The sequence below is a fragment of the Phascolarctos cinereus genome, unplaced genomic scaffold (assembly GCF_003287225.1).
Source record: "Phascolarctos cinereus isolate Bilbo 61053 unplaced genomic scaffold, phaCin_HiC Scaffold_9;HRSCAF=440, whole genome shotgun sequence".
Taxonomy (NCBI): Eukaryota; Metazoa; Chordata; class Mammalia; order Diprotodontia; family Phascolarctidae; genus Phascolarctos; species Phascolarctos cinereus.
Window position 1 is genome coordinate 14,539,152 of NW_027556402.1, and position 19,839 is coordinate 14,558,990.

A 19,839-nucleotide genomic window follows, 5' to 3' on the forward strand; every position below is an offset into this window, starting at 1 on the left:
AAAGTAACGTCAAGCAACATAAGCAGCTAAAGAAAAGAGACATGTAATGGACGAGACCAGGGAATTCTGGATGAATTAATGCAGTTGCTGCAATTTCGGGCAGGGAAGAGGTGATCAGAAATGCAGATGATTACAAGGCAGGCTTTACAGCGAGATACGTCAGGGACACAGAAACTTCTCACTCCACAAGCCTTACTACAGAGCATACATACACAATCTGGGCCTGTGCACAGTTTGATAAGGTCAGAGAAGACAGCAATGGAAATGATAAAAGATTAGGAAATGGTCCCTACCTAGAAAAGTTTGGAAAATTTAACTTGAGATAGAGGCTGAGGGTTTAAGCTAGCGGTGACCTTCAGAAACACAGTATACTATACAGGAGGTCATAGACAAAATCAGAAGAATTACAGAAACTTAAAGACACAGGTCACATCATTAGTATGAACTTCCTGAATCTTAGCAATGTTATGCACTAGAACAGTTTAAGGAGTAAGACCACTGAATTTCCCTTACATAAGTGATTATACAATTTCACAAACACTGATTAATTCAACACATTTATTAAGTGCCAACTCTGTCCAAAGCACTGAATGAGGAAGGCACTAGGGACACAAAAGGCAATCTTTCCTAGTCACTGACAGGCTCATTCTAATGATCCATGTAATAGCAGGAAGCGAGTGAAGACTTACAAACCTTTTGGAGGTATGGCCATACTGACATAATTACAATGGAAAAGCCTGTGAAAGGTGAACAAAAAGCATGTCATTTTATAGTTCTAGCTTCAACACTTTCCTTCAAACACAGTACACAGCACTACAGACTTGAAGTATCATCATGAACCTTCTCCACTGAACTTCTGTTCTCAGGGCAGTGAGGGGACCAAGGGGGGCTCACAAAAGCTATGCCCGTGGCCAGCGGCATGATTTATTTTTTGTTTGTTTGTTTGTTTTTAGGCAATTAGAGTTAAGTGACTTGCCCAGGGTCACACTGCTAGTACGTGTCAAGCGTTTGGTCTGAGGCCACATTTGAACTCAGGACCTGGAACATGGTGCTAGAAACGCTGCTGATTTTTGTGGAATGCAGTGTAACAGAAATCAGGCTTAAATCAACATCTTAAATCATACTCTACAATGAATAAGGCTAGGTGCCTTAATTATTAAAGATCGCACCATTAAAAAAATTAGAAGAGATTATGTAAGTTTTTCACAGCTATGGGTTGGGGATGAACTCTTAATCAAATAGGGGATAGAAGCGGTCACAAAAGATAAGAGATCATTTTGATTATATGAAATTGAAAAGCTTCTAGATAAAGAAAATTAACTCATCTAGGATAGGAAGAGAAGTAACTGTAAAAAACCAATGACTCTGTGTCAGATATCTCTAAAAAGGGTCTGAGTTACAAACTAACAGAAAAAGAAAAGACCCAAGGCAGCACAAAAACAAATACAAAACCAATAAAAATTAATGTAAAAATAAGTTTGTTGGATTATTGGGCATTCTCTTTACTTTTAGCTTTACCTGAAATCCAATATTCACACATTGCTGTTTGGAACATAGAATAGACCAACAAGACAGAAGAGATTCTTTGTTCCTGAACAGAAAAAAGGACAGGCAGCCCTGAGCTGAGGCTGCTGGCTCCCCCATCTCCCCTGACTGCTGCCTCTGGGGAGCCTGCTTTTCTCCATGACTCAAGCACCACCTTCTGCAGAAGCCGCCTTTGCCTTTCCTGACTCTCTGTGCGTCCCACCCTCCCCAAGTCTTCTCTGCCCAAAGGGCCTTGTACTCATGGTCTATTACTGCTATACTTGGGTGTGTAGAAGTTATCTTCCTCATCAGAAGGTGAGCTGGGGAAGTCAGAGATCATCTCCTTTTAGTCTTTGTAGCTCAGAGCTCAGCAAGAAGACAGGGCTAGCACTTACACAGCATGGTAAGGTTTGCATAGCATTTCCTAGATGTTATCTCATTGGATTAGCAAATCCTTTGTCCACTGATTCTCTAAGGCAGTCTCAAGTGAAGGCATCAGAATTACACAAGACAACTCAAAGAGGTTACAATGGGGGACCCCCACCACGACTTTACAAGTGGTCAGTCCCAATACCGCCCTTCCATTTTCATGTTTAATCCTATGGTTATACACTTGCATTACTCCTAACTGATATTTTGGTAACAGAAAAAAATTCATTCACCACCTAAGCCATAGCTTAGAGAAAGGTCACAGGACTTGATTCATTTCCTACCTTCCCATCCCCCAATACTCACCTACGCTACTGAGAAACATAGTGAGATATAGGATGCGAATGGAACGCCACCGACTCCTATAATGCTCTTCAGTTTCCACAACATCCCACTGGCTAGAGATGTAGAAAAATGAGAAAATGACATTTATGTAAAGTAACCAACTGTATATAAGGCGGGGAGGAGGGGAGACACAAGAGAAACAATGGGGAAATGACTGTCAACCAAGGCGGGGTGGATTAGATGTTCTTGACAGCCCATTCCAGGCCCGAAGTCTACCAGCCTAGGAAAAGCATTCTAACTCCACAGGCAGAGATTCTTCTAGGAATAAACCTTACTTTTTGAAATTCAGGTTAACAACAACAGCACATCTTTTTGTCTTGCTAACAGGAAACATTTGGAAAAGCAGTAATATTTTACCAAAGTAACTGTTACAAAAAATGCTGACACTTATCAGGTTGCCAAGTATAATTAACAGTAACATGCTATTGGTGTCTTCATATAGACTAAAGAAACTTGACTTTCCTCAAGGTGAAAATGTTTTCCAACTATTAATACGCCAAAGTTTTTTGTCACACAGAAAGGGCTAAATATTGTAAGTGATTAAAACATATAAGAACCACCAGCAGGTGGCAGAAAATTCACAGTTTGGGCTCTGAAACTGCGGGTCAGTTGTGAGTCAATGGGGCTGTGTGGCAGAGGCAGCATAAAAGGCTTCCAGGGAAGACTGATCATGCTCCCCCAGGGCAATTTCAGAGGACAGCAGGTAGAATGTGCAAAACGTCTGCTCTTATACCAATGTTACTTGCTACAGACACAATTCTCTCCTGAAACATGGTAGTTAAATAGAACTGATGGCAGGAATTTCCCCATCAGGAACCCTGAAATCATAGGCCCAAACTCAGACAGCAGCTAAGGATATGTTTTCTGAACTTTTTTGAAAACCTGATAACCTAGGATACCAGAGAAGTACTGGGAGCACCTTGTTTGTGCATCCTTACACACCTCTATTTGGTAGTACTTGAATGAATATCTCTCCTTCGCTGGGAGTCGTAGCATACTTTTAATAATGACCTGGGAGAATCCACAGGTGGCATGCTTATCGAACACGAAACTGGGAGAGATGGGAAATTCATTGCCTGAATTGGGGCCCAGTTCAGACACATCTCTAAAGGACCTTGACAAGATAAAGTATCAGTGAAATCCAATAAGATAAAGTTCAATATGGAAAAAAGCGATGTCCTATATATGTAACCGTGTGAAAAAAAATCCCAAGGCACAAATACAGGGCGACATCCCTGTGAATAAGATCTAGGGAAAACATCTGAGGGAACCATGAGCTTGATGGGAAGCAGGAGTGTGGCACTGCAGGTAACAAAACTAAATCTAGCTTTTCTGGGACCCAGGATTTCATCAATGTAGGCAACAGCTGATGTAAAAATGAGGGCTGCAGCGAGAGATCCATGCAGATCAGCAATCTCAGTCAGCAGTGTAAGGTCCTACGGAGCTGCCTAGGGCCCAGAGAGATTGCTCACACAGCCAGAACGTGTCAGCAGCAGGCTCTGAAGGCTGGTCTTAGCGGCTTCAAGGCTGACAACAACCAATGCTCATTATCCAAGACAAGGGAAATTCGAGGCTCACTAACCTTGCGCCCCGGTTAGACCACACCTGGAACATGAGACTGTAGTTCAAGGAGCCACATTTTAGGATAATTATTATCTCCTATTTACGTGGTGGGATCAAATTTACAAAGCCCTCTTCTCAAGCCTGAGGGCACAGGGGGCTTCTGGTGAGGAAACTCCCTCTACCTACAGCTTGGGATCAGCTTACTCTTCTACCACTCAAGGGCCTCCGAGGCTTCCTCTCCAGATCACCCAGGCAAGGTGTCCTCTAGAAAAGTCTGACTTAGGAGCAAATCTGAGCTGGGATTCAAAGCCGAGTCTCCCAACTTCTACTACACCACAATGCAAATTGTAATCCAGGAGAGCACCTAAGCTTCAGAGGAGTCTCAGAATTGTGGCAGGTGGAGTGGTTAAACAAGTTAGAAAACCTGAGAGGGGAAAATGGGAGGAGGGTGGAAGAAGGAGAATTCTTTTTGGAGCGGGGGCTAGGCAATGGGGTTAAGTGACTTGCTCAGGGTCACAAAGCTAGTAAGTATAAAGCATCCGAGGCCACATTTGAACTCCAAGGCCGGAGGCTCTGTCCATGGCACTACCTAGCTGCTCCTGAAGAAGAATTTCTGTTTGGAGCCCAAGGATGTCGTCTGAAGCAATGGGCGGACACTATAAAAGTCAGCCTACTTATTAAATGCCTACTATGTGTTGGACCCTAAACCAAGCACAAGAGATACAAAGAAATAAATGAAACAATAATTTAGATTCCATTAAAGGAAACAATCTGTATAAAAATAAGCACACAGACACCAGATAACTTTGAGGGGAGGCACACTGCAGAATTTCTGCTCAGATACGTGATGGCCTCGGTGACCTCTGAGCATCTACTGTTCAGCCCACGTGAAGGAGCCCTAGATCTGGAGTCAGACCACCTGGGGCTGAATCTGGGCTCTCCTCTCCCCACCTGGGTCACCGCATTCAAGGTTACTCTTTAAGTCTCTGTTTAGTTCTCTGTAACAAGAGGATGTCAGAAGAAACAGGTCTCTTCAGGTGACCTCTGGTCTAGTATCAAGCAGCTTCAAATAAAGGTGACAGAGAGAGACAAACAAAATACAGCTGGCCAGCAGCCAAGCCTCCTTGATCTGTGCCCCTACAAGTGAGGATCTCACCCCCGTCTCGGGTGGACCACTGCAGCAGCCTCCTAAGCTCTCCCTGGGTGCAGGCACCGCTCTCTCTCCCCTTTACTCCAGCCTCCCCACAGCCTGGGCAATTCCTAAAGCACGGGTCTGACTGTGCCATTCTCTCTCCCAAGAATTCAAGAGGCTCTCAACTACATCTCGGATGAAACCCGAAAGGGAGCTTGGACGTGTGGTAAAAGGCTTGAAAAGCCAAGCAGGAGTTTGCCTTTGATTCCAGAGGTCAAACTGATCTCCTTCATGTTCCTCACACATCCTGCCCCCCCATTTCCCCGAAAATCACAGGCTCCCCCTGTGCCCAGAATGCTCGTCCTCCTCATCTCCATCACTGCTTTCAGCTCAGCTTCAGTGCTACCTTGGAAGACAAGGCCTTTTCTGACCCCTTGGGTGCCAAGTGCTTCTTCCCCTAGATCATCTTGAGTTTACTCAGTAAATATTTTGTGTGTGTCTAAGCACCTTGAGGCTGGGGCTCTTTGATTTTACTTTGCATTCCAAGCAGCTAGCGCCTAGCATTCAGTAGGTGCTTATTAAATGGTGGTTGATTGAAAGATGAGTGTTAACTACACCACTTAGTACCAACAGGACCTTGGGCAAGTCCTTTAAACCTGTCAAGGCCTCAGGATACTTATGGGAGGGTTGATCTGGATCAGGGGTATTGAAGTGAGGTCCCTAAATTTGTTTTTAAAAATATTTTTATACCTGTATTTAAATATAATTAGCTTCCTTTGCAATCCTCTGAGTTTCACTTACAGAGGCAGTTAGGCAGTCAGTGCTAGGGCAGGAATCCAGAGGGCCTGAATTCAAATCTGGCCTCAGACACTAATTAGCTTTGTGACCCAGGGCAAGTCATTTCACTTGTCTGCCTAGATCTCCTCATCTGCAAAACGGGGATAACGAGAGCATGTTGTAGTGAAGATCAAACGAAGTATCTGTAATGTGCTTAGGGCAGTGCCCCGCACATCTCAGGTGACTAATATTTGTCCCCCTTCCCTGTATTTTGTGAATTTAAAAATACTATTCCAAAAAAGGGCCTGGAGGTTTCGCCAGACTTCCAAAAGGGCTCCATGACACACACAAAGTGAAGAGCCCCAGGTCTAAACGACAGCTGAGGTCCCTTCCAAATTTAATCTATGATCCCCACGATGTTCCAACCCAGGAGATCACAATCCGTCCGTGACTTCTCACCCTCTGCAATTTCTGTCTATGGATCCTTAGGGTGACAGGGAGCAGGAGGGGAACAGAAGAAAGCTGCCTCCCCGGTGAGTCCTTTAACAAAGTAGGAAGCAGCCCTACATACAGGTTGTTCCTTCCCCTCTGCTCCCCACTGGGATCACACTCCTGGCCTGACAAAGCTCCTCTCCCCTCCACCCCACCCTAACTAGGGGAGTTAATCCAATGGATTTGGGGATTTTTGCCTGGGGCAGACCTTTCCTAACTGGTGGAGAGTGAAAACCACCTAACCCAGTGTATCTAGGCAGCTCCGAGGATCACATGCCCACCTAGTCGGTCACTAAGAAACCAAAGCTCAACCAGCATCCTCCCCTCCCAGCTCTTGCTCGCTCTCTCTCTCTCTCTCTCTCTCTCTCTCTCTCTCTCTCTCTCTCTCTCTCTCTCTCTCTCTCTCTCTCTCTCTCTCGGAGTACAGTGACCAAATCAATGGGCTGCATGCTCCTGGAATGGGAGACAAACGCCTGCCCTGTGGCTCCGATCACTCGTGGCAGCTCTTCTAACGTCTTCTGTCCTGCTTCTTGTAGACAGATGCCCAGCACCGGTCTCCATCCTTACTTCCCTGAACCCTTTTCTCTGCCCCCGATCTGCTGTGTGTTTCATTTCTCTATTAGAAGGAAAGCTCCTAAGAGGAAGGGCTACGCTGGGAGAGAAGAGACCCCTGCAGGTCTTTTAACCTTAGGTGGGCATCACTGACACACCTGGGCTTCCTTTCTCATTAAATGAAGGGCCCGTTTCCTTTCCTGACCACAAATCTCCTCGGTGATTTTCTCTGTGCCACTTCTTGCATATAAGTCTTATCTGTGCCCATCACCTGGCTCCCACTGCCCTCGTTAAACAAGACAATCTGTGAAGAACCCAAACTGTGCCATGAAAGGCATCAGGGCTACACAGCATAAGTGGGAAAATACGGAGATTGAGAAGATGAGGTTTTGTTTGGAGGACAGCCTGGGAACACTCCAAGTGCTGTTCAAATCCTCCAATGGACCCCCGTCTGCTTTTTCTCCTTCTACAACTCTGCCTAGTTCACAGTCCACTCACTGCAGGTGTCCCAGAGAGCCACTGCTCAATGAATTACATCCAACTGTACATTCATGCATATGTGGTAATACACAGAGACAGAAAACTCAAATGACACTGATAAAGATCTGAAGTGAGGATCGATCTTATCTTTAGCAGATTTTAAGAAAATCAGGCAGGTGTAAAAAGTTCCTTCAGTCAAACATAGGGACAGCAGCGAGAGCTGAAAAACATGCAAACCGAAAAATTACAAAAAAACAGATTCAACTCAAATATTACAGGAATCTTGAGGCTATTTTGTTTAAGAGCAAACGTCTTAATAGGCTCCCAGGGAATAATTGCATTATGTAGAGCAGAGTGCAAAGATCAAGGATGAGAATGGGTCATTAAGGGAGGGAAAAGGCGAACCCGTTAGTACTTTTCTACTTAAGAAAGCTGTAGAACAGATAAAGTCTTAGAAATGTTCTAATGCAAAGCGGTTTTAAAAAACTTAAATATACTGCTTCAAAGGGAAGCCTTCAGCTATCTGGGAAACTCACATCACTAATTTTCATTACATCATTAATGCCACAGAAATGGCCTTTTCTCCAGAGTTTCAGCAGAGAGCATTTTGTCATTTCCATCAGGCTGTTTTATGTGCTAACTGGGATTCGGATCCCTAAGATTTCAATAACAAGGTGCTTCCCGATGGGCCAGTTGACGCTAAGGAGATGAGCAACTGCCAAGTGTTAATCTTCTAACGTGGCCCCTTTTTCCACCTGGAAACCTGGGGTTTCACAGCTGGCTGGAGTCGGGGGTTCCTGAATTTGTTTGCACCAGCTTTCCCTAACAGCTCCTTCCTCCGCAAACGAAAGAGGAAAGAACCCAGGGCATTTATTCACAGCAGCTCTCCTTCGGGCGGCCAAGAACTCGGAACGGGGAGGGTCCCGGCTAAACGGATCACTGCATGTGAATGGAGGGAAGGAGCGTGTGCACAACCCAGGAATGAGGAAAGGCAAGGAATCCTGCGACTCCTCGGGCGGAGCGGAGGGGGAGGGGAGGGGAAGCGGAACCGGGAGAACAACGTACACCACCGGATCACAGGGACAGACGTTCTGGCCAAGGCAACGAGCCAGCAGGACGCCGGGGGCCGGAGGCGGAACGACCACGACAGCCAGCGTCTGCATTCATACACGTCCACGCACAGGACGCGTTACGTCGTCATGAGAAGCACAGCACGCTTATGCTGTTGTTGCACATGACAGACGAAACTGCACACATATCTGCAGGTCGCGCTCCACGGTTTGGGAAACGCTTTGCAAACATCCCATTTGCTCTCTGCGACGGCGCTGGGGCTTGAGTACGCCCCCATTCTGCAGATGAGGAAGCCAGGGTGCAGCGCCCTGCCCCGGGCCGGCACTCTCGGGGTCCGGCGCCACGCTGCCCACGCCCTGCCCTCTCGGAGGTGGGGGCCGGCGGGGGGCGGGGCGCTGCATACACGCCCGTCACCGCGGCGCGGCCCGGCGTCCCCTGCCTCCGTTTCCCCGCGTGTAAGAGGGGCTGAACGCGGGAGACAAGGCGCCCCACTGGGCCAGGTCCTCGGGCCTCGGGCCCCCCAGCTCACCTGGTCCCTGGGCCCTGCTCGCCCAGCAGAGGCTGCTGCTCCTCGGCTGTCCCGCGGGCGGCCATGGCGACCCCGCCGCTCTAATCCTACTCTGAGCCCGGGGAGGGGGCGGAGCTCTCGCAGGGTCCGGGGCCGACTCTCGCGACACCTGGAGGGCCGCGCCGGCGCTCTTGGCGTTTTATTTGCGCGTGCGCAGGAGGGCGAGGCAGGCAGCCGGCGGGGCTTGCCGGGCCTGGACGTAGGGCGCGTGCGCAGGAGAGCGGGCCGAGCTGGAGAGCCTAGGCCTCCCCTCCCCCAACACCCCGTGACCCTTCCCTGGCAGCCCGCCAGATGGCGGCGCCACCTGACACGAGATGGAGGACCGGCAAGGTCCAAACGGACGCTCGCCCCTCCCCCCGGCCGCGACCGCAGTCTCCTCCGCCCCCCCCCCGCTGTGGGCGGGTGCGGCAGGTGGGCCTGAGGGGAGGAACCCCGCACTGGAGGGCCTGGGAGGCCCGAGGGCTGTTTGGAGCGTCCCGCGGTTCGGGCCCTCGGTGAGTGGCGCGAGGCGGGGTGGGGACAGGGCGGAGCGCGGGCGCGCGCCCGGGGCGGGGGGAGAGGCAGGGCGAGGGCGCGCGCCGGGGGCGGGAGAGGCGGAGGTACGTGCGGGCCGGCGCGCGCCGTGCTGGGGCCGGGCTGGAAACTGAGGCCCCGCGGGAAAGAGGAAGAGGCTTCCTGCATCCCGCTCCGCCTGCTGCGGCTCAGGTGACCTTGGGTAAGTCGCTTCTCCCCGAGCCTCAGTTTCCTCCTGTATAGGATGGGGGGAGGGGCCGTGGGAAAGGAGCCGGCGTCGGGGTCCTTCCAGCGCGGGTCCTCGGACCCCAGGGTGGGGTCACGGGAGGCGCATCCGCCCGCCTGTTTGTTCCTTGTGCGGTCACCTTGGGGGCGGCCCCTCCCCGTCGTGCCTCCTCTGCGGGGGGCCTCGTGCTCCCCCGCGGGCAGCAGGGAGCCGCGGCAGCTGCGTGAGCGGGGCAGGGCACGGGCGCCCCGGGCCGCGCAGACCTCCCGGCGCGGATCCTCGGCCCCGGGCCGGGCCTCTGCCTCCCCCCCCCGTTGTTTCCCGTTCTGCGCATAGCTCGCTTTGCACGTGTGTATTTGCATGTTGACCCCCCCCATCGGGGAGGGCGGGGGCCGTCTGTCGCTTCTTTGTGTATCCCCAGCACCACCCCCCCCAGCCCCCAGAAAGTGCGTAATCGGGCTTTATTAATAGAAATTACGATGGGCTCTCCTGAGTCCTGCCTGCGCTGCTGGCTGTGTTGCCAGTGAGCGCGGGTCCCCGCAGCCGTCCGGAGGCCCTTCCCTCCGGGAGGTGCTCGGGAGCCGCTCTTTTATTCTCCGCCTCGCTTTGGGAATCGTCTTTTTGTGTCTGTGGTCAAGGGCGCAGAGAGATGCCGCTCGCATCCATCCGCATCCTCCGCCTCCTGCTCCTCGCGGAGACTCCGCGCCTGTCCTGCTGCATCCTCGACTCCAGATCGCAGCCGACGCTGCGGAGTCGGGTTCGCGCGGTTGTCCCGGCCGGAGTTCGCCACCAAAAACAAATGGGAGCTAATGTGTCCCTCGCCTGTCTCGTTAGAAGATCCGTCTTCGAGGACTGTGGATGTTTTTTCACTTTTTGTGACGTTCGCAGGAGGTGTGAAAAAGAGTGTTGTGTTACAGTTTCCGTTTGAGGCCACAAACTTGTACCCTGGCTTTGCTGAAAACCCAAGCTCCTCTTTGTCTCTGGCGTGCTCATTTCTCAGTCAGTAAACACTTATTAAGTGCTTACTGTGTGCTTGGTTCTAGCATGGGGCAGCTAGGTGGCACGGTGGGGGTAGTACCAGGCTTGGAGTCAGAAAGACCCGAGTTCAAATGTTGGCCCCAGACAATAGCCGGGTCTCGACTTCCTTATTTGTAAAATGCACCGGACAGAAGAAGACAAACACAAAGCCCTAGGGCGCTGCGATGTTGCTTGGCCCCGCGATAACTCTAAGGCAAAATAGAGCCTTCTAGGGGAGAGAGAGCACTCAGAAGCCGACTCTTCCAGGGCCAGAAAGCTAGCGCAGCGGCTGATGGCACAGGCAGAGCGCTCCGAGAAGGGAGGAGTTCATTGCCCCACCCTCCGGGCGCCCCAATCACAGGGAGAGGCAGCTGAGGGGTTGAATGGCAAAGCCGAATGCGGCTCCGAGATGGTGAGGTTTCAGGTGATGAGCTTATCGTTGGGGAGTCCAAGTGAGCAGCTGATGGGAAAAGTTGCCTCCGTAAAAGGGAGGCATTGAAAGAGGCTTGTTGCTACCCTCTTGGTTTTAAAAAGCCATTTTAAAGTTCTGATTTGTTGGGGGGGGGTCTCTACTCCCTTTGCAGCTCTCTGTAAGAAAACAGCCCACGTTTCAATAACACTTTAAGATTTACATAGTGATCTTCTTACAGTCACCCTGTCAAATGGGTAGGTAGACTTTTGCCGTCCGTATTTTACGTGTGAGGAAGTTGAGGCAGCCGAAAAGTTTAGTGGCCTCCTACCCCTGGTCCTAGGTTCGATTTAGAGTTAAGGGCTTTGCACTCCAACCCCAAACTCTTCACTATGCCAAGTAAGGAAAAGTGAGAAGTGAATAAAAATGAAGTTATAGGATTAAAAAGGAGGTTTTAAAAAAACTCCACAAAAACATGGCTCCTCTATACCTTGCAAATTTAAAATAACTTTAATTACTTTTTAGGATAAATAAAAGTAATGAAGGATATCAGTACAAAGCAGTGAAATCAAAGGTCGTGTTACTTAAATGTCTGGAGAGCAGTGATACAAGATCTTTACACCGGTTGCCAGACAGTTGCTTCATTTTAGTAACACAGCTCAGCTTAATGAAATTCAGTTCTAGGAAAGAGAGCTCATTCCTTGGCAGTGGAGCACTTTTTTTTTTTAATGGAGCTAATCTTTCTCTCTGGTATTGACTTTAAGTGGGGCACTTTGCTTTGTAGCTTATATTGGCAGATTTCCTTAATTTAATTCCTGAGCCCTGTTGTTTTGCATCCTGACAGAACTCAAGGATTCATGGGGATGAAAATGTATGTTTCAGTGAAGGGTGGGAGAGATACTTCACGAGTGACTTCTTCGGAGTCGTGCTTGGCCATCACTGCCAGACTTGAGAATTCTGAAGTCTTTCTAGGTTGTTTTCCTTTATCATGATCATGGCAGTTGATACCTGTTGCAGACTTCCGAAGTTCTCTGAATTCTTCATGTTAATTTCTTATTATATATCGATATCCCATTGCATTCACACACCACAATTTATTCAACCATTCTGCAATCAATGAGTAGTCAGTTTTCTTCTAGTTTTTGGCTACTACAAAAAGTGCTGCTATCAATATTATTGTATATGAGATTTTTTCCCTCTTTGTCTCCTTGGAGTATATGCCTAGCAGTTGTATCAGGTAACCAGGTGATCATAGGGTGTATACAATTTGTTGACTTTAAAAAAAAAATTCTAAGTTGTTTTCCAGAATGGTAGGATCAGTTCATAGCTGCCCTAGCAATTTATTAGTGCACCTGTCTTCCCATAGCCCATGTAAAACTTAGCATTTTAAGCTTTGCCAATCTGATGAATGTGAGGTAAAACCTAATTTTAAGTTGTATTTTTTCTTAGTGATTTGGAGCTTATTTCATATAGTTGTTTGTAGCTTGGATCTTTTGGGAAAATTTCTTGTTCATTTTTGGAAATTGGTTCTTGCTTATATTTCTATCAGTTATATACTGTGTGTGTGTATTTACATATGCATATATATTAGATCTTTATCAGAGAAATTGCTGTAAACGTTTGCCCCAATTAACCTCTTCTCTATCGCTTCATTGTTGTTATTTTTATAAAAGCATTTAAATTTTATATAACTTAAATGCCCCTTTTATAATTTCTTCTTTCCCTTGTTTAATGAGGATTTCTTCCCCTAGTTATAGTTCGAGGAAGAGTCTTGCATTCTCTTCTTGTTTTGTCCAGATTCTTCATGTGGTTCAGTGATACCAATACTAGGTATATAGTATATACCCCAAAGAGATCAAAGACAAAGACCCATATGTACAAAAATATGTATAGCAGCACTTTTTGTTGTAGGGAAGAACTGGAAAGTAACATGTCAATTGGGAATTGGTTAAACAAATTATAGTAATGGAGTGTTACTGGTTATAAGAAGTAAGAAAAAGGACAAAAACTGTGTAGGACGCCCATACTGAGGAGACAGAGCATCATTGATGCCTGAGAAAGAGTGGTCTGACTAGTAGGAGGAGAATCACAAGACAAAAAAGTCATGTGGGTGTTAAGGAAAGTGCAAGTATTTGGGAAGAAGGGCTGATGAAGTGTCAGAACCTGCAGGGAAGTTGAGAAGAAAGAGAATAGAGAAAAAGCCTTTGGATTTAGCATTTAAAACATGATCAGAAGAACTGATACTCTCTGAAGATAGCCTGAAGCACACTATTTTTCTCTTTTCTTTCTTTCTTTTCAAGTTTTCTTTCTTGTACAAAATGACTAATGTGGAAGTGTTTTACATGATTGCACATATATAAACTACTGTATCAGATTACTTACTGTCTCAGGGAGAGTGAAGAGAAGGAGATAGAATTTGGAACTCAAATTTTTTTTTGAAAGTTTTAAAAGTTGTTTTAACATGTAATTGGTGGGAAAAGTAAAATTTTTTTTAAAAGAAGATATCATTACCTTGGAGAAAACAGTATTAAATAAGGTCCACAATTCCCAGAGCCACTGGTTTATAGGATGGAAATATATTTGCTCTGATGAAATAGAGAGATGTGCAGAATTTTATGGTTGGAAGGGACTCCACATGTGAGAGGAGTCGCTACTGTAAGCAGCAGACTCCGCAGAAGTCTCCCCTTCCTTTGTGATTGAAGATCTCTGAGGAGAAGGAACCTGCTGCATTTTTAAGGCCCCCATAATGCTTTTGGACAGCTCTGGTTGTTGGAAGGTAACCCTAATCTTCTTCTTTACAACTGTGAGCCTCGCCCCCCACCTCATTCCTGGCTCTGCTCTCCACCGCCAAACAGAACCACTCTGATCCTTCCTTCAGTCTGACAGCTCTTCAGATACCTGGACATAGCTCAGCTCACATGTCTGAATCTTCTGTTCTCCAGGCTAAACGTGACTAGTTCCTTCAATTTCTCTGATGATGTGGACTTATTGCTCTCCACCTTCCTGTTTGCCCTGCTCTAGACACCCTCCAACTTATCAGTGCCGTCCTGAAAATGTTCAAGATGAGGTCAGATGGGGGCAACGAGAAACGGTGCCTGTAGGAGAAATGATTTATTATATTGCTCAGAAAATTTATGCTGTTTAAATGCAACGCTATGTGATTGAAGGCTGTCAGCACCCGGAATGTCACCTGACTCCAGTAACTTTCTAGGCATGCTGGAGATGACTGCAGGGTGTTTTGGGTCCACCCAAGCTTATGTTTTGGGTTCTGTTGTGTTTTGGCTTCGCCCAAATTTTATTCAATCTCCTTGCTTTCTGGTTTCCCTCTCAGCAAAATTGCTTCACTCTGTGGTTCATGGGCGAGCATGCTTGTCTAAAACCTAAACAGGTAAACCTTCCAGAGCCTGGATGTAAACCTCCTCTCCAGCTCACTGTCTACTAATAAACAATCTAATAAATTTCTTTCTAAAACTATTTCAGGTTTTGGGGTTTGTTCTCGCAAACAACATGCCCAAGATCACATTGTCTCTGTAAAGATTAAGACTGTTGGTGGTGGTGGCACATTCTAACTGGGCAGTGCTTGGTGGGGCCACAAAGGTAAATTATTTATAGTCTGATTCTTAGCTCAGAAATTGTTTCGGTATGTCACCATTAATTCTCCTAATTAAGATGTTGTCTTTTTCTTCTGAACTACCTTTTTTTTTTTTTTAATCTTATAGCACAAAATTTGATCACACCCTGGTAGATTCTGTGAGGGGAGGGACTGTGTATTGCTCTTCTTTTTTTTTTTTTCCCCTGGGCACTGTGAAGTGTGTGGTCTGATGCTCTTCTTTTTATTCTCTAGAACCGGGCCACAGGTTCCCTGCCTCTGCTCTAGAACCACAGACTCCCAAGATTTGAAAGGAACCTCACTGATCATCTTGTAATCCCTTCCCTGAAACGTAAGTCTCTAAGAGTCCTCTAAACAACAGGATGGGTGATCCCAGCCTCCATGTTATGGCCTTCGGTGTCAGAGAATGTGCTGTCCCCTAAGGCAGCCCTTTCTAGTAGGGCAGGTAGCACCGTGGAACAGCAGAGAGGGGCATCTGTGTTCATCAGTGCTTTTCTGACATCAGCTTTAGCCACTTTCTTGCTCTAGTAGAAGGTAACTCAAGATGTGAGCTGTATTCTGCTCAAAAAGGAGCACGCGGTAAAGAACTGGTTTGAGAGATGAGGCACTAAGATAGTTAGCACAGTGTTTGGGATGGAACAGGCCCCCAGTGTTTGTGGTTCTCAGTTGACAAAGATGGGAATAGTCACTGTAGCCTTGCTTTTGGTAGAGTTGTCAACTGACCTTCTAGGAAGGAATTTGGAATTATACCAAGAGAGTGACTGACATGTCCATACTATTTGACTCAGGGCAGGCATATACCCAGTGAGGTCAAAGGTAGAAAGGTCTCAAGTACATCATGACCTAGTGACACTTTATCAAGTAGCAAAGAACTGGAAACAAATTCCAGTGCTTATTAGCTGGAAAATGGCTGAGCAGGTTGTGGTATGTCAGTTTAGTGGTCCTGTAACATAGCACTAATACTGCGCTGTATAGTAGTGAATAGAAAGAAAATAGAAATGTGGATGAGAATTGGTGTATATGTGAAATGATGCAGAATGAAGGAAACAAAACCAATAAAACAATATGCTCCGCTAAAACAGTGTAAATGGAAGGAACCAGAAAAATGACCAAAAATCATGGACCTCAGACGCTGTGAAATCATGATGACCGAGCTTGGCCCCAAGGCAGAGTTGAGGTTTCCTCCTTCTTCTTTGTGAAGCGCAGGAGACTGCATGGGAGACGCTGCATGTTGTGTGGGATTTGGCTGGTGGGTGGTTTGTCTAAGCAGGTTTTTTAAATGTTCTTTCATTGTGAGGGAGAGGGTAGGTAAGGGACCTATTGGGAAATGAAATTGGTGTAAAAACAAGACAAATTTTTTTCTTTTAAAATGGAAGAATTATATTGTCTGACACATTTTAAAAAAGAAATTTTGAAATCTGGGAGTAGACCAGAGATGACCTTTCAAGGTTCCTTTTTCCCCTTAAGTAAGCTAACATTCCTGCTTCTGGGATCTTTGTGGTCCTCAAACTTCTGAAGGCACAGTATCAGGGCACTCTTTGTTTGCAGCAAAGAAGCATGCAGTTTAGTCAGGCCTCCTGTCCTGTTCTCGGGATCTTGAGATTCCTCTGCCTTCTTCCTTTCTCCCATCCTGTCACCATCTTCTTTCTTTGCTTCCTCAGGATTCACAAAGGAGAAGTTTTTGGCTTTGTGCATCTGCAGGTAGAGCTGTGGGTGTGACTTTCCAGATGCTAGGCTGGGAAGAGCAGGTAGCACACTGCATTTTATTTTGTTTGGTCTTTGCTGGTTCATGACATCTGCTAGCTCAAGGGAAATTGAATTTATGATGATAGAGGCCAGTATGGGTAGTTTATAACTTTAAAAAATATAAATGGTTATTTGAAAAATAAATTTTAAAGAAATACCTATTGCTGCACCCCATGTGAAAATCAATGAGTTGTACTGTGTTAAAATTATGGCAAATAGTTATTTTTTGGTTTGGTTTTTGGGGGGGGGTCCTTTTTTTCCTCTTAGAGAAAGACCTACTGAATTAGGTTTATTCAAGTGAATGTTTTCATTTGAATAATAATTTTTTAATAATAAGGAATATATTTGGCCCTAAAAATTATAAGGTAATGAGACTTGCCTCCTCCAACTAGATTTTAAGTTCTACCAGGTCACAGTCTTTGTTTTCTTAGTCAGTGACTCAGCTAACATTTATTGAGCAGAAGAGGTCTGTACCAAACAGTTGGGGATGAAGTCCGTGCCCTCAACGAGCTCATATTCCAATAAGAGAAGCAACATATATAAATAACTGGGTACGCGCAAGGTATAGACAGAGTGTAAGGAGCCTGGAAAGGTAGAAAGGGACCAGGTGGTGAAAAGCTTTAAATGCTACAGAGCTTTAGGTTTGACCCTGGAAGTAGTAGCCACTTGAGTTTACTGAATGTGTGGGAGAGAGGTTGGGTGGAAGAGAGGGAAGGACAGAGGGCGAAATGAAGGAATTGACAGGAGGATGGGGTGTCAGATTTGGGAAATTTTAGGGAAAACTTCAGGGAAATTGCTTTGGTAGCAGAATAGAGAGATGAGGCAGGAGACGGATAAGAGAAGGCCATCGAAGTAGTCTAGGGGAGAGATGATGAGAGTCTGAATTAGGGTGGTCGGGGTGTGAGTAGGGAGAAGGGAGAATGTACCACAGATAGACAGCCTTGGGTACTCTGACCCAATGACATCAGCCTCCTTGCTGTTCTGTGAACGAGACCCTCCATTTCCAGCTCCAGGCATTTTCTCAGCAGTCCGCCATGTAATCCCCCTGGATTACACTCTCCCCTCATCTCCTCCTCCCAAATTCTCTAACTTTCTTTGAGTCCCAGATAAAATCCCATCTTCTACTGGGAGCCTTTCCCTATCCCTCTTAATTCTAGTGCCTTTCCTTTGTTAATTATTCCTGTTTAGCCTGTATATAGTTCCCACTTATTTGTTTGCCTGTTGTCTCTCCCGTTCAATTGTGGCTTCTTGAGGGCAGGGACTGTTTTGTGCCTTCTTTTGACCCCACAGCCCTTAGCACAGTGCCTGGCACATAGCAGGCTTTTAATACGTGTTTATTGACTGAGATGCTGTAAAGATCGAAATGACAAGGTTTGGAAATCAACTGAATGTGTAACAGTGAGTGCGAGTGAGCAGTTAAAGATGATGCTGAGCTGCTGCGCCTGGGTGATGGGAAGGTAAAGTCATAGTATGGTCCATGATAATAGGAGAGCGAGGGACAGGGGAGGATTCGGAGGAAGGAGGGAAGTTGTACTTTGTAGACGTGTTGAGTTTGAAATAGCTACAAGACATCTCCTCTGAGGCGTACGCTTGGTGGTGTGTGACTGGAGCTCAGCGGAGAAACAAGGGCTGGGTATGTACATCTGGGAATCGTGGGGGGGGGGTGTAAAAAGGAACTGGGGTGTTATATCACAGTGGAAAGATTGGCCCGGATGTTAGGAAGTCTGAGATCCAGTTCTGGTTCTGCCTCTGGTGAGCAGTGTGGTCTTGGACAAGCCTCTTAGCTTCACCAAGGTTATAAAGTGAGGCTAAATTTGATCCTTCTGGTTCCTTCCACTTTTGAAGTTCTCAGTAGTCTAAGAATTTGTGAAGTGGACTCTGTTTCTGAGTTATCCATTGGGACAAGTGGCTGTCTCCTCCTCCTGTCGTCCATCCCACCTTCCTAAGCAGCCAGGTGGTGAGAGCAGAGAGCATTGAAGAACACTGTCTTAGAACTTTATCTCTGCTCCAGAGAGTTGAGCGTGGGTTGTCCTTTCCTTCCATCTTCATCAGTTACACACACACAGTTGTGGAGTCCAGAGAGACCTGGGTTTCAGTCTCTTCCCCCTTGACACTTTATTCTCTCTCCTAGTTTTCCTCCTCCCTATCTGATCAGCCCTCTTAACTATTGTGTCCCCCAGGGTTCTGTCCTGGACTTTCTTCCCTTCGCTCTTTCTACCACTTCACTTGGTGGGTGATCTCATCAGTTCCCATGCATTTAATTACCATCTCACTGCTGGTGATTCTCAAATCTCTAGGCTGACCTCCTGTCTCCCATCTGTAACTGCCTTTCAATACATTTCAAACTCCATATGCAGCAAACATCTTAAATTCAAAACATCCAAAACAGAACTCACCCTCTCCCTCACCACCTTCCCTTTTAAGATGGGAATACCAGCCTCCCAGTCCCTCAGGCTCACAACCTAGGAGTCATCCTGGATTCCTCATTATCTCTCACACACCCCCTCCCCCACCCCCATATTCAAGCTATTTTGAAGGTTTGTCATTTCTACCTCTATAACACCTCAAGAATATGCTCCCCTGTCTCCTCTGACACAGCCCCCCACCCTGATGCAGGCCCTCTCATGCTGGGACCACTAGTGGATCTGCCTGCCTCAAGTCTCTCTGTACTCCAATTAATCTTCTATTCAGCCACTAAAGTGATTTTTCTAAATTGGAAGTCCCATCATGTCACCCCCCAACTCAGTGGCTCCTTGTGGCCTCCAGGGTTAGATAGAAAGTACTCTATTTGGTATTCAAAGCCATTCATTACCTAGCCCAGAGTTGGGGAACCCCTTAATAAAAAGATTTATTCTGTGAAGTTTGGATTCAGGTCAAAGGGTCGCACTTGAGGACCTAGAGGGCCACATGTGGCCTCAAGGCTGCAGATTCCCCACCCCTGACTTAGCCTCTTCTTATTTTTCCAGTCTTCTTACACCTTTCTCATGTTTGTTACTTAAATGCTTGTTAAATTGAAAGGGGAAAAAAAACCAACCTAACATTTCTATAGCACTTTAAGATTTGCAAAGTGCTGTCATCTCATTTCATTCCCACAACAGCCCTGGGAGGGCTCGTTTTTATAGATGAGATGAGGGAGGTTAGCTAAATTGCCCAGGGTCACACAGCAAATAAGTGTCTGAGGCTAGAATTAAACTCAGATCTTCCTAACTCTAGAATACTCCATGTAGAGCACTCGTTAGAACACTTTGTAAGAAACGCAAGTTTAAATTCTCCTTAGCTGAATGGAATAGACTTAAAAGGTGAATTACCCCCAGCACCTACCACAAACTGTCTGTGAGTTGAAAGTTCATTGGTAAAGAGTATAAACTTTGGAAGATGAAAGCAG

At 46.6% G+C, this 19,839-nt stretch overlaps 2 protein-coding genes across 4 annotated transcripts in view; one reads left to right on the plus strand and one right to left on the minus strand.

Annotated features, from left to right (window-relative positions):
- The window catches only part of MFSD8 (major facilitator superfamily domain containing 8), a 32,119-nt gene extending 22,911 nt beyond the window's left edge, over window positions 1-9,208 (minus strand). The window contains exons 1-3 of one of the 3 annotated variants that reach the window (XM_020988559.2): window positions 8,895-9,205; window positions 2,260-2,351; window positions 694-737 (exon numbers count right to left, since the gene is read on the minus strand). In XM_020988559.2, coding sequence (XP_020844218.1) covers window positions 694-737; window positions 2,260-2,351; window positions 8,895-8,959 — 201 coding nt within the window. In that variant the 5' untranslated portion in view covers window positions 8,960-9,205. Of the gene's footprint in view, window positions 1-693; window positions 738-2,259; window positions 2,352-8,894 lie in introns of those variants that run through there. The other 2 variants (XM_078148739.1, XM_020988560.2) reach the window with 2 other exon arrangements.
- Window positions 9,209-9,501: 293 nt separating this feature from the next.
- ABHD18 (abhydrolase domain containing 18) overlaps window positions 9,502-19,839 on the plus strand; it is a 46,245-nt gene continuing 35,907 nt past the window's right edge. Inside the window, exons 1-3 of the mRNA XM_078148740.1 lie at window positions 9,502-9,648; window positions 14,579-14,695; window positions 14,943-15,039. The gene's annotated coding sequence lies outside the window, so the exon portion shown is untranslated. The remainder of the gene's footprint in view (window positions 9,649-14,578; window positions 14,696-14,942; window positions 15,040-19,839) is intronic.